The sequence below is a fragment of the Protopterus annectens genome, chromosome 9.part0 (genome assembly GCF_019279795.1).
Source record: "Protopterus annectens isolate FY-2018-M chromosome 9.part0, PAN1.0, whole genome shotgun sequence".
NCBI classification, from domain to species: domain Eukaryota; kingdom Metazoa; phylum Chordata; order Ceratodontiformes; family Protopteridae; genus Protopterus; species Protopterus annectens.
The window spans coordinates 729,100,031-729,114,402 of record NC_056743.1 but is presented as its reverse complement, the minus strand read 5'-3'; the positions used below and the strand labels follow the sequence as shown (position 1 = coordinate 729,114,402).

At 37.2% G+C, this 14,372-nt stretch overlaps 1 protein-coding gene across 1 annotated transcript in view; it reads left to right on the top strand.

The window, feature by feature from the left end:
• Positions 1–9,311, top strand: part of LOC122811486 (potassium voltage-gated channel subfamily A member 7-like) — a 442,112-nt gene extending 432,801 nt beyond the window's left edge. Inside the window, exon 2 of the mRNA XM_044083352.1 lies at positions 1,730–9,311. Coding sequence (XP_043939287.1) covers positions 1,730–2,617 — 888 coding nt within the window. The 3' untranslated portion in view covers positions 2,618–9,311. The remainder of the gene's footprint in view (positions 1–1,729) is intronic.
• Positions 9,312–14,372: the final 5,061 nt, after the last annotated feature.

Below are 14,372 nucleotides of genomic sequence, written 5' to 3'. Positions count from 1 at the left end.
CGGTTTGTTTGTTTTTATTCTGTTGTTACAAGATAAATGATTAAGTTTGTACAATAAATCTATTCATACAGAGACAATAGCGAGTGCTGGCCTTTTTCAGTTTTGTATTACAGCTTCCAAGCATACCCCATCACATTCAAGCAATTACTAACCATCTTCACAGTCAGATAAACACTTTTACCTACGTAAGATACCAGCATTAACTGCTGTGTTTAATTCCCTTCCTCTCTGTCTACTTTTCCTTCCACAAATTCCATTCTCCTCCATTTCATTAGTTTTTCTACCCTTTGATAAGGTACAACGATTCCTTGATAGAAAAGTCGTAGGTTTGGAAAACCTGAAGGGTTGAAGACTAGCGTGCTGCAGGAAGCATCATTATATTATATTACTTAACCCGTGTCTAGTCTATAAGGTAGTGTCTGTTTGAAAAGGCAATGCTTGGAATGTAGTGCTGGGGAAGTTTATACCAGATTGGGAACCTAATATTAAAAATAAATAGCAAAAACAGAAAAAAAGTGACTTATAAGTTATACAGCACCTTTCTGGATTAGGGAACAGGCTTCCACTTAGAGTTGGAAGTCTGTCATTGACTTCCTTCAAAATGTAATCTTGATGTATATATAGGAAGTAGAAAATATCAACATGGGTCATATCAAGTAAGCTTTGTGAAGGTTTTTAGGTGAAAAGCTCATCCAGAACTTCATTCTTTGACATCAAACAAAATGTATATAATAGTGGTGGAAAATAAAGTTTTTATATTCAGTGGGTTACCTCTCCACCAAATAGGAGAGTGTCGTGGCCATTATTCAGGCAGTCACCATTGATTTTTTTTCTTATTATGGCACTAACCTCTTCCTCAGTGGCTGACATGCAAGTTTCCAGATGTCCGAGCCTGCACTGCCTTCCCCTGCAGCCATGCACATTTCTATACATACCCTATGAACGCTACTGTCCAAGCATGGCTTGACAGTGCATTGCACCCACTTGTTTGTAACTCTAAGCTGAGTGCATGAAGATGGTGAAGCTGTTGTGAAAGCAGACAACAGTTCTACTGTAGGTTTCACCTCCCATATGTTCCAGTACCACTCATTTTCTGAGGTAGTGCAGTCTCAGAGTAAATATATTAAGTTTATGGAAGATATGCCAGAGTAGCCTCTATATATGGGGCAGGGAACACAGTAGCCATTACTAAAAACATACGTCGAACACTGGAGGTCATGCACCTCTCTCTTCACTAAGTGCCAGCATTGCAGTGGGCCAGACCACCTCCCTTCCCTCAGGATGGGTGATCTTGTGCCCATTGCTCACGCCCGCCCTTCCTCAGTTGGATTTCTCCTAAGCCTAAGTCACAAATCCATCCCAGGCTGCTGGGTCACAGACAGGGCTTGAGTCTTGTGAGCCCTGGAGAATGGTTGGGTTTACTTCATCTTCCTTTTAAATATGAAAATCCCAAACAACTCAGAGAACAAAGGCTTGCATGTAGTTTGTATATGATGGTAACTAAATGTGATTTAGACTTACTGTGTAAATATTCTAAGTTTTAGATTTGTTTGTTTTACAGATATCCTCATTAGTTTTTTTACAGATTTTACATACATTATTTTGTGTTAGCTGGAGAGTGTATTTGCTATAATTTGAAGATCAAAATTAGGGATGAATGTAAACATATATTCTGCAAACTTGTTTTAAGTTGTTAGTAATGTTATTTTCTTTTTTTTTTATCTTGCAGATACACCACAGAGGAAACAGCAGCGTGCCACACCATGTTTCTTCTTCCGGCCCATTTGAGGATCCTTTTTTCATTGTTGAGACTATATGCATATGTTGGTTTTCTTTTGAACTCTTTGTACGATTTGCAGCATCCCCAAGCAAGGCAGCTTTTTTCAAAAATATTATGAATATAATTGACTTTGTGGCTATTATCCCTTACTTTGTTGCATTGGGGACAGAGTTCGCAAGACAAAAGGGTGTGGGCCAGCCTGCAATGTCTTTGGCTATCCTAAGGGTTATCCGTTTGGTCAGAGTTTTCCGTATCTTCAAGCTGTCCCGTCACTCAAAAGGCCTGCAGATTCTGGGGCAGACACTGAAGGCCAGCATGAGGGAATTAGGCCTTCTCATCTTCTTTCTGTTTATTGGTGTCATCTTGTTCTCTAGTGCTGTATACTTTGCTGAATCAGATCATGATGCAACAGCCTTTACCAGTATCCCTGAAGCCTTCTGGTGGGCAGTAGTTACCATGACTACAGTTGGTTATGGTGACATGTCACCTGTGACTGTGGGTGGCAAAATTGTAGGATCTCTTTGCGCCATTGCTGGTGTACTGACCATCTCCCTTCCAGTACCTGTAATTGTCTCTAACTTCAGCTATTTCTATCACCGGGAGACAGAAGGAGAAGACCCAACACAGTATACACATATAACCACTTGCCCATATGTGCCACCCAGTCCTAAAGCACTGCCTATCACTGACAAAAGTACTGGACAAGAAGATGAGCTCCCAGATGGCATCTGTTCATCGCTACAGACTGGCCACCTGAACAGTATACCACACAGTGACAGTCACCATCTTCAAGGTACCACTGAACAGGACTGTAAGCATTTAGTCACTCAGGTGTGACACATTGCTAGTAAGCTATTTCCTTGCTGAGAGTGGATGTCTTTCCTTATTGAAACGGCAGAGTACATTGCTTCCTGGGCAAATCACAGAAATACACATAACCAGGAAAACTCTAATGAGAAAGTAACATGCAAAGTGTTCATCAGAACTGAAATATTCATGAGAAATAAACAGCCAAAAACATCTCACAACAGGCCTTTTTTATAACAAAAGACTCTTAGAAGATGACGTATTTAAAGCCAGTTCTGTTTTTTATTGTGGAAGTTATGTTATTATTATTTCTTTCTATTCTCATGACTCTCAGCATTTTTAAATAAAATCATGAAGTTCTCTAATGGCCTGAAGGGACTCTGTTGGAAATGTACTTGTCATTAAAAGGTAATGCAAGATGGCAGCAGTTCACCATCATTCAACTTTTCTTATGGGCACAGAGACCCCCTCTTTGAAGCATTTACTTTTCTCTGAGCTTTATATTGTGTTTTATTCCTTAACTGTATTTCAGGACTAAGCACTAAGAAGCCTTATTCAAAAAAACTACTAATGTGAAGAGACACTGGTTACCTCCAACAGATTCAGATCATGTGTTGGTGTTATGCTGACTGATACTATTTGTCATAGACTCTTCACCCATTTACTAGCTTTTCTTACTGGCTTATGAAAAGAGATTGTGAATTTATGTTGATTTCAAGTACAGGTAGTCCTGTGTACCTGGAAAGCTGTTTATATAATATACACTAAGACTGTGAATTTAGCAGTTATGCTGAAAGTATTGATTGTCTTGCGTGCACCTTTTAGCCCAGTAAACAAATGTCCATATGTAGAAAAGGTACCCTTCAAGTAGAGGTTGAAAAGGGAGAAATAGTCTTTGCACTCAGGGACTTCTAAGTCTTCCTTATTGATTTTTAGTGTTGCTGTGGTCAGCAGATCCATTTTTTTTCAGGACATCATAGTTCTGTTTGAGCTTCTTGTGTAGTTTTGTTGTGTATGATATGGATTTTAAAGGAGAGAGTTTAAACCAGAGAGTCAAGAGGGTTGTTATTTTTCATAACAACTGGTTAAAGGACAAGAAGTCACAGGATAATGTAAGTAATAATTACGATTACTTGGAAAGGGGAAAACTCGTGTGAGTTAAGAAACAGCATCCCACCAGATGAAAAAGAATTGTTAAGTAAAAACCTATTGCATGGAAGATGCTGTCTTCCCTTGATGTGGGCAGCAGATAATGTGTAGGTGTTAACATGGAACCATCATGAGCAGTTTAGGCAGCTGAGAGAAAGAACCTACTCTGTGATAAATTGTATTTTCTGAACATGTGGAATGTATGGCATAATGACCTTAGCTTTCCTAGTTAAGGGACAGTTCAAATGTATGATCGCCTTGAGGATTCACGAGAGAGGGGCTATATGAACAGTTAAATAATAGACAGTTGGATTCCAGGTGATATGTGATCAGCAGCAGGGTTCATTCCTGTGCAAGGTAGGCAGGCTTAGGATTGTTATGCAGAATGCATGAAACTAGCCAATGGAGGAGGTTTAGCTGTGTAGTACCTCACAGAACTTCATGCAGCGCTCCCTGCATGGATGGCAGTGAGGAATTTGAGTACCGAATCATAGGATATTTTTTTTCCACTTCAGGCATCTCAAGTGTATTAATCCCCATTGTTGGATTTGGAACAATATTTTTTCCATTTGAAACAAAAGGGATTCTGGAAGGTACTCACTTCCCTAGGTTCAACTATGTGGAATGGATTACATTGTACAAGATACTTCACTCCCTACAAAATCAGTGTACTGGCGGGACTGGCTGCTCTTAAAGACAGTGTATACATTTTTTTTTACTGTGCAGTGTAGTATTATCTCATCTTCTTGCTCCACAAATGTAAATGCCAGTGGTAAACATAATGGCATTTCTTTGTATGAGGGAACAAGTAAGGTAAAGCTTTAACGGTGTAGTACTAACCACAGTATGCTAGAATGATCATGGTATGTCATGTGGTGGGGGTGACAAGTTTAGACTAAGATGCAACCAGAAGTCATAGATATTGTTCCCTAGTATTAATTAAAACCTTTTTTACAGGGGATATGCCTGCAGAGACTATGTTTAATAATGTGATGTGACACCTTGAAGATAAAAGAATTCCTCTGTGCAGCCTTGCATTAAAGCTACTGTGTATTGGGAGATAGTTTTGTGTGATGGACACCGGAACTATAACATATCACATCTAACAGAAAAAAAATCTTCATTATTAATCTCACTGTTTAGCAGCTTGTTTTCCTCATGAAGACATTCTGATAGTCGTATGTACCACCTATGCGATAGTTGTTACCTTTTCAAGTAGGGAACAGCACTCACCCTTTGCATCGCAGTGCAAATCCATCTACTCAATTCTTTTAAAAAGAATACTGTGTCAGACAGCATGGAATAGTACCCGGCAGATAGCACACTGTGTATTGTAAGAAATAAATTAATTTTCCTGTTTATAATTAATAACTTTAAAGTATATTTTAAAATGAGATTAGACATCAGCCAGTTTCATTGACTAACTGGCTAAATGAGATCTGCTGACTATGTCGGAATCCGCCATATATTTGCATGATCAGGCACTCATCTCATTCTTTTGTTTGCTCTAAAATACAACTTTGGGTAATTTTCAAACACAGTAAGTTACTTTGCAATAAGTAAAAAATTATATAAAAGCAAGTCTCATGCACTAAAAGGACACAGGAGTTTTATTTATATGCTTTAACATATGCCACAATGTAGTTTAGCAATTTCTAAAGATTTAGCACTTACAACTCTTAATACTGCACTCACTGGTTAATGTTTATCTGAATTTTAGTTATTCACTTGTATTGTAATGCCTTTTTGTCATCTAAATTTAAAACAGGAAAAAGTGAGTGTCCTGAAGTAGTGTCATTTATTCTTACTGCTAAATTACAATATGAATGTTTGATTTATTCTAAATTGCACCATACTGTGCTACACTGCACTACAAACCACAATTTACAATGCATTGTAAGGGGTATTTTTGCCAGTTGTAAAGGTACTGTTGATGGGCAGTGACAACTGCAGTCTTGATTATACTAACAGATGGTTGTGCATTTTATTGTACTTCAGTTTTAACAGTCATTATAATAACCCCATCATTATGCTCATTCTAAAGAGGGTTAAAATACCCGGTACCATTCAATTTGTTATTATTATTATTATTATTATGTTTTTGTGATACAGCAGCTGCTGGTAGCACAGTATGGTGTCATGTACAGCCAGTTGCAGGTTTTGTGCCCCATTGTGAGCAATAGATTAGCCAACAATTTGATCCAATGATAATAATTTATTTTTTGCAATAACTTACTTGAAATGTACTGTTAGCCTTAGTGATAAGAACACAGAGATTAATGAGTGCAGAATCTATTAATTGTGCAACCACCATTAGTGGGAGTAAGCAGATTGTCTTTAAGCCATTTCCAACAACAAACTTCACCCCAAGTCTTAAGTAACATTGACTGTTCATATGTTGTACCAAAAGGCATTATTGAGTGTCAGAAGTCTTTGTATGTGTTCTATATATTGCACTATATTAATGTGATGTCTCTCATTTGCAAAATAGTTTTGTGTCATCATTTCATAAGAAATGTTGGGTTTCTAGTAGGTAAGTAATAAAATAAATTTTCACCTCTAACAACTTCATAAAGGTTAAACCCTCATATTATGTTGCAATGGCATTCTGACAGTTGAAAGAGTATAAAATGAACATGCATTTTGATGAGCCCTTTACATGAAAATGCTGACCGTCATTCTGCTATATGAGTTTTGAAAATGAAAAATCATTAGGACTTAAATCTACTGTTAGTGAAGCAAGGATTATGTCTCTAATTTCTGTCTGCTTTTATTTAACATTGGTTTCTTTCTATAAATACTCTGCATCCAGCAGTTTAAAAATGTTGAAGAATGCATTCATTAAAATCAGGCTGAAACACTCCCACCACAAACTTTATGATGTATTTAGCTGATTTTACGAAACAGGATACAACACCTTCATGTCCTTTGTGGCATAATATATGAACAGTAATGGAGCTGCCTTATGGTGTGGACTGTGAAATGAGCATTGCTGTCAGCTCGGAACATTAATGAAAAAAATTGTTCTCCACTTGGATATAAAATATTTAATATCACCTATTGCTTGATAACACCACCAAAAATGTAGCAAGACTACTACTGTTATATATTGTGTTTTAATCCCACTAAGCACAAATGATTTTTACAAGGATACCTTAACAGCACTGACTATTTAAGTGACTTGATCTGTGTCACAAAGTGCAGAAGTAGAAACTGAGTGAATCAAACACAGGACTGTAGGATGAAAGTTATTAAAAGATCACAGCTGTGCACCATCTGCGGTATTTTCACAGAACAGTAGTATTTCTTTATTGTTCAAAACTATAAATAATAATAATAACACCAAAAGGCTATAAAATGTTGCAGAATGCTTACAGTTAACATGGCTGAAAGAAGAACTACTTGAATGAAAGCGTATCTGCCCACTGACATGCACATGTACTGTACTCCATGAAGATTTGGTATTAGTCTCATTTTGGCAATTTCAATGGGATTTTATGCTATTTTTTTTTCTGATAGCAGACTGTGTCTTAACAGCACAGTATATCAGAGTAGGCACAGGAATACCTATTTTGTGATGTGGCCTGAGAGAATTTTGTACTTGTGGCATAAAATGATATATGGTGCACAGAATATTAATAATAGTAATGGGGACAGAGGAATAGATGAAAGAAAAAATGAGTCTGTTAACAAGGGGAGGATATATTTCAGAGCATAAGCAAAGCCAAGTAGATTAAATCAGAGACATAGCTGCTCTACTTAGCTAGACTGCTCATTTTTGAAATTAAAAAAAAAGTGCAGTTATAAAAATGGAGCTGTGATAACATTAATTATGAAAGATTAGTACCAAAGAAATTGAGACAAAAGTTCAAAAGCATGGAGGTCCATGCAAGAAGGTCGATGCTGCCATATTGATATTTTCAACTAAACATTTGAGCAGAAACACTCAACAGGCAAACTGGCTGAAGTTTCCAATCTGAATGGCTTTGTGATGCATATATGCTTCAGATGTTGTAATAGGAATGTTGAATGTGTGTTGATGCTTGAAGGTACCTGTAGTGCAACAGTAACTATTATCTACTCAACAAAAAACAACAAGCCAAACCCTAGGTACATGTAAACCTGATACATGCAAGTTGGGGAGAGATAAGGCATGACACTTTATATCTAGCATGCAGATGCAGTCTTGCCTGTAGTGAGATTTGTTAAAAGGCTATGCAAAAGAAGTGCAAGGAGAATATAATGTGCCCCCTCCCCTCTAACTTATATATGTCTACTTCATGGTTGCATCACAGTAAGAAAAAGTGAAAAAAACCCACTGAAAGTTCAATGCCAGCTTGCAGAATCTAACTATAATAAAAATGAACCATGATTTACAAAATAATGAAAAGCCGCTCAGATGAATATGCCTCAGTTATGTGTAGATGTACCCCATTTAATTTAGGTATACTGCAGTATCTTGTACCACAGCCTGTGCTTTGCAGTTTGTTATTAGTTTCATTCATCACAGTCATTGTCTGGGTCAAGGATAGAAAAAGAAAAGAAGTAATAACTATCCATGAGGCTGCTGACAATAATGTCACATGAACTAGAGGCAGGCACATGTTACGGGACCTGTGAGCTCACTTATTATCAGTTAGGCAGGCGGAAAACTTGGAATTTTCTGAAAATGAGGAAAACAAGAAATGTATTTTTGTTATACAAAATAATCAGTTTGACTATATTACTTAGGGCTGTATATACTATTTCAAACCACATATTAGAGCTTAAATTTCACAGTTATAACTCATGTTGTTCGGTTTATCTAGATTATATAGGAACTCATGCTCCCTTAGGGAAACTTGCAAGGTTCCACAGTGGCCCTTACTATTGTTTTACTGATCACAAATAATTGCTGAATATAGTAAAAGAGTTAGTAGAAAAGAACATAAGCATTATGTTAAGTCACGTTAGAGAATATGCACCAAATCTTTAATGTTTTGATGGAGTTCGTATTCCAAAAGAAAAAAAAAATTACCCTGTTTTGGAGATCCAAACAGAATATCTTCCTATTAAATGAAAACTGCCAGGTTGCAGGTCTGACCTAAGTTATTCTTACAAGCTACTGCTGGAAAATAAAAATAAAAAAGTAAAATGTACTTATGTCCAGTGGATTACAGCTGCCCAATGTCAGAGAGACTGAATAGAATGTTGTCTCTCTCCTGGTGCTAAGCTCATTGGGTGTTGCTGAAGACTCAGCATGGGTAACACAATGACCATGTATGTAATAGAGAGATTCTTTAATGGCTTTAAAGTTGACTTAAATATTATAAGGAACATTTCAGTGAGGGAAAAGATCACAAAGAACTGTGTTGTGTAATCCTGTATAGAAATGCAAAATGCAAGGGAATATTGTGAGATCTGTCCTTGGCCCCATCTCTTCCTTTTTTTGTTTCACTGGACTGCCCAAGAATTTCTAAGCTTTGTAGCATAAATATGTGAACTACTGAATTAGGTGAAATTATACAATGGCTGGCCATTAGTATTCAAAAACGTGCACACTGATTGGCCAGCCCAACCAGCGTGCCAGTTGTAAATCCCACAATATACCAATGGAAAAAGGTCCGGTCACCCGGACTTCTTTCCGTTCGTATATTCCAAAACTTTTTTTTTCAACAAAAATTAAAAAAAAAAAAACTACATTCTGTACTCTGGACATATCCGAGAGGCAGCATGGAGGAAATACAAAGAAAATCAGGGACGTTATTTAAAACTAAAGACATGTACCTCATTTTCTTTGCATTTCCTCCATTCTGTCTCTCTCTCCTACCCCTAAAGTAGCCCAAACTTTTTTTTTTTTAATTAAAAAAAAAACAAAACAAAAACGGAGCAACAAAGAACTTTCTTTTCTCAGTTGCTTCCTTTTCAAAGCATTGATGTACTGGGTATGCATGGGAACACAAGCCTCATATGCATGCGCAGTACATCAAAACAACGCAGCAGTATACCACCAACCATGGAAGAACAGTAATGTGCGTTATACAAAGACATTATTTAAGAAAAGTAAGTATTTTTTTTCTTAAATTATGTCATTGTATAATAGCAATAACTGACTCTGTGGTTGTGGTATATTGAATTTTACCCACGGTTGGCTTTATTTTATCACTCGAGTTTCACCCTTGTGATTAAATCACACCAGCTGTGGGTAAATCTTCAAGATACCACACCACATCATCGGTTATTGCTTAAATATAGCATGCAAGAAAACAAGTGCAGCACAAAGCCATGAACTTGTACAGACAGTCCTTCTTACCAAGATATCCAAACTGATGAAATTCTCATTAATTTATTTAGTTAACCTTTTTACTGACATAAAATGATAAAACAAACATACACAACTTAAGCGATCAAAACATGGAATTTGTCAATGATTAATGTGGAATGAAGGTTACCATTGCAACCTCCACCTTTATTTTATGGGTCTATATTATGATTTTGCATGCTCAGAAGAGCAAACTACACATAATCAACACCATGTAAGTGAAAGCTTACAATGTTGAAACCTCAGAACAGCAATTTTTTTCCCTTGGAAAAAAATCGCTGTTCCGAAAAAAAAAAATTGTAAAACATTACATAATGTGGGGGCTGTACCCCCCACACCCCCCTACTTAAATATACCAACTCCGAGATCACACTACAGTGACAAAAAGGCAAAGTAGTGAAAGCGGCCAAACAAATTCTTTCCCAGGGAAAGAATTTACTGAAAAGCTGCTTCGCTATTTTGCCTTTTCTCGCTTTTCAGTTCGACAAAGATGCATACGACAGCCTGCGTCTGCGACAGAGTAATAGGGAGCCTATTTTATTTATGTGTTAATGAGGTATACCCATGAGGCACACGAGCCTCTTTTTAAGGGCAGTCTGGGGATACTGGCTAGTTAGGTGACTTGTTCAGAGTCGCATAATAGGCAAAGGAAAACTTGGTGAATCAAAGCCAGGACTGCAGGTTGAGGCTTGGTACGGACTAATATCCCTACTGATTTGTGCTAAACTGTAAGATAATCTACAACCTTTTAAAATTTTAGTGCAAATAAAGATATAATGAAAATAAAAACAGTTATTAGGGTTCACAGTTCAAAATGTAGGCAGAACATTAACTTAGGAAGGAAAGATCACGTTTTTTCTATGACTGCAAAACCTCTTTAAGTTCTCTACTTCTACTACTCTGGCACACCAAATTTTATATAATTTTGTAACAAGGGTATATCTGGCAATTCCATTGGTTAATAATTTATGGGAAAGGACATGTGTGACAATACCATGGTGGACTAGTAATTCCTTGTATGTAAAAATACCTCTGACAGGTAATGTGATTGCATGTATGTATGTGTATATGAGTGTAGTGTCAACTGTGGATGTGCAGAAACATCAATGAGCATTACATTAATTCCTGCACATCAACAGAACTCTTAAAACAAAGGAAAAACTAGCCTAAACTACACTAATTACAAAAGAAAAGGAAAAGTCTCCTTCTGAAAACCTACCACTAACTTACAGACTCTCTTTGCCTGCATAGTAATACTGTTAGGGATAAGGTTTTTAGTAAGGTATTGTGTAGGGTTGGGGCATGGATAAGTTTAGGGTTAGCACATGTGAGTAGGGGTGGGCAGAAGGACTTAACCTCCATTGCACCACCTTACTCATATGTGCTAATCTTACTCCTGCTCCTACCCCTGTCTCTAACTCCAGTCCTATACATTACCTTACTAAATACTGTTTCCCTCACAGTACCGATAAGCAAGACATTAACACATACACACAACACAAAATGTATCCTCTTCCCTAGTTCTTACTCTAACCCTAACTTGCAAACACGCATTTACACACACACACACACACACACACACACACACACACACACACACACACACACACACACACACACACACACACTCTGTCTCACTCCTAATGCTGAAACTTTCAGTAAATTCGAGCATCATTCAGGTCTCTCCTGAGTAGAGGGCACTAACCTAATGGGACTAACCAGGCCAACAAAAGATAAGTAAATAAAATAAATAAATAAACATACAAATACATTTTAGCATTAACATACACTTCAACTTACAACTGCATGTGCATTTCCTAAAGAAAAGCAACAACTGATGCTGCTCTTTCTCTTGACTCCTACACATGACGAGTGATTTCAACAAGTTTTGACATAAAAAATCTCTCTCAATAAGCAAATGTGTATATATAGGTTTGCTATCCAATGGCTGAAATTCATATGGTCTAACATTCATTTGATTGACCCATATGGTCAACACATGAATATTAAGTGGTTCATTTGGTCTACAGGAAGTGCATGCAAATTATCTGTTGACATAATGTCAACAGGGCAAGGATATACCCTTGTCAGCACTGTAGTACGATCTTGGAGTTGTAATATATAAGTAGCATGGGGTGTGTGGGTGGCAGGGGGGGCTTGCCCCCGTGCAAAAACACCACTGTTAGCGCTGCAGGTGTTTTTCGACCATTTAAACTTTGACATTTATTTTCAGTATTTTGAACATTTGGTATAATGAGTTTCAACGTTATGATTGTCAACCATATGAATTTGAGTCTGTTGATAGTAAACCGTATATATATATATATATATATATATATATATATATATATATATATATGTATCATATTAGTCCATTTCTCTGTAATGTCTGTTTTATTAGTATATGAAATGTGGATTTCTGAAATACTCATTTTTTTTTTGATACTTTTTGTTCCAACTGCATTGAAAATAACTTTTCAGGAACCATTTTCTATTAGGGCAAAGCTGACTCCATGCGACATGTTTCAGTTTTGCACTCACTAAACTATGTATTCATATATATTCATATTCAGAATACTGAATTTTGGGAAATGAGCTGTAAATGTTTAAATGGATAACATCTGAATTTGAAATGCTGTTACTTTCTTTACATAGCTGAGAATACATCATAAAGTTCTGTAGTGGGGCAAACGTTGTGAGAGTGATTAAGTATTAGTCTGACAGCAATCTGAAGCCCATTGTCATTTACTAATAATATAAGACCACAGCAAGGATTTTCAGGTTCTGAATACTTACAAAGCAACAATAAGTTTACCTCATGCAATATGGGGAATTAACTGCAGTGAACTTGGCAGTCATAAAATCTTTTACTTGATATACAAGTCTCACCCCAACCCCTGTGCTTGAACTCTGTCAGTCGAGCAGATTCTAGTATCTGTATTCTTTAACAACCCAAGTTTGCATGCTAGGAGAACACAGAAAGTAATCTACTGAACATCTTACAATAAAGAAGAAATATGTCAAACCTTGTGGCTATATTATGCATAGTAGCGACATAAGTAGTTGTGGAGACTGAATTTTTACAGCCCTTGCTATGTATGTAGCAGCACACATTTGCACCATTTCTCCATGGCTTCTGTCCAAAGGAGAATGGATGGCTGTTGAAATGCCTACATACCTCTCAACCTCTTAGCACAAGACATCTGGACAAAGCCCCAAATAATAGGGAGACAAAGGCCCAAAAATAGGGACAGATTTAAAATTTTGCTCTTATAAACTTTAGCATGCATTTTCTGAAGATATGAAATCTGAAACTCAAATGTATATCACTATTTAGGGATTTCAATCTTCAGTGATTTGCAAGAAAACCACATATTTTATGAGGAAAAGGCCAGAAATAGTAGGCAAAAATCTGGACAGTCTGTGAAAATCTGGATAGATGACAGTAATGCTGCAAGCTCAGACATGCAAGGTTATTGAAGAAAGGCCCAGTTCCTTTGCAAACACATATAGACTGTGTTTTATTGAATGCTGTGACATTTGTCTGCTGATATGACACAATTTCTGCAGACTTTCAGTAATGAGACTGAACCATTTTCATCACCAGGTATTTACTATACATTTTTTAACCAGTCATGGAGATGGTAAAAACAATATGGACAAGGTGCCAAAAAACACAAAATACCAGCAGTTATACATTTTTCCATTTCTTATGACTTGCACTTGAGATTAATAGTTTGCCAACAATATCAAATTGATCATTGTCTTCTGGCAGACATATGTTGAAAAGGGTCTACTACAGGTGTTCATGGCAGACTTGCTCTAAAAAGTGCATGCTCTAATTCCTATTAAATCTTCTCTAACTACTTAGCCCTCACAGTTCCATGTTCTGCAAAACTGTATATCCCTATCAGAACCCCAACTCTTACCCTAAAACACTCTTCTCCCTCCCTAACCCTAAAACTCCCTTCCTGGTCCTTAAACCTAAATTCCCCTCCCACTCCTTAACCCTAAGACTCCCTTCTCACTCCCTAACTCTAAGACTCCCTTCTCCCTCCCTAACCTTAAGACTCCCTTCCTATTTCCTAGACCTAATATCTCATTTTTGCTGCCCTACTCTAAAATTCCATTCCTTCTCCCTAAATGTAGAACCCCCTGGCTCCCTGAACTTCAAACCCCCTTCCTGACCATTGCCCCAATCTACACTCCCACTCCCTCCCATTTCCTCACCATGGCTACTGCACTTAACTCGCTTATCCTCAAAAATTTGTTTGGGTAATCTGCGTCAGCTGCTTCCCTGAACTTGTATCGAGTTTGAGGCAAGCAGCAGCCTAA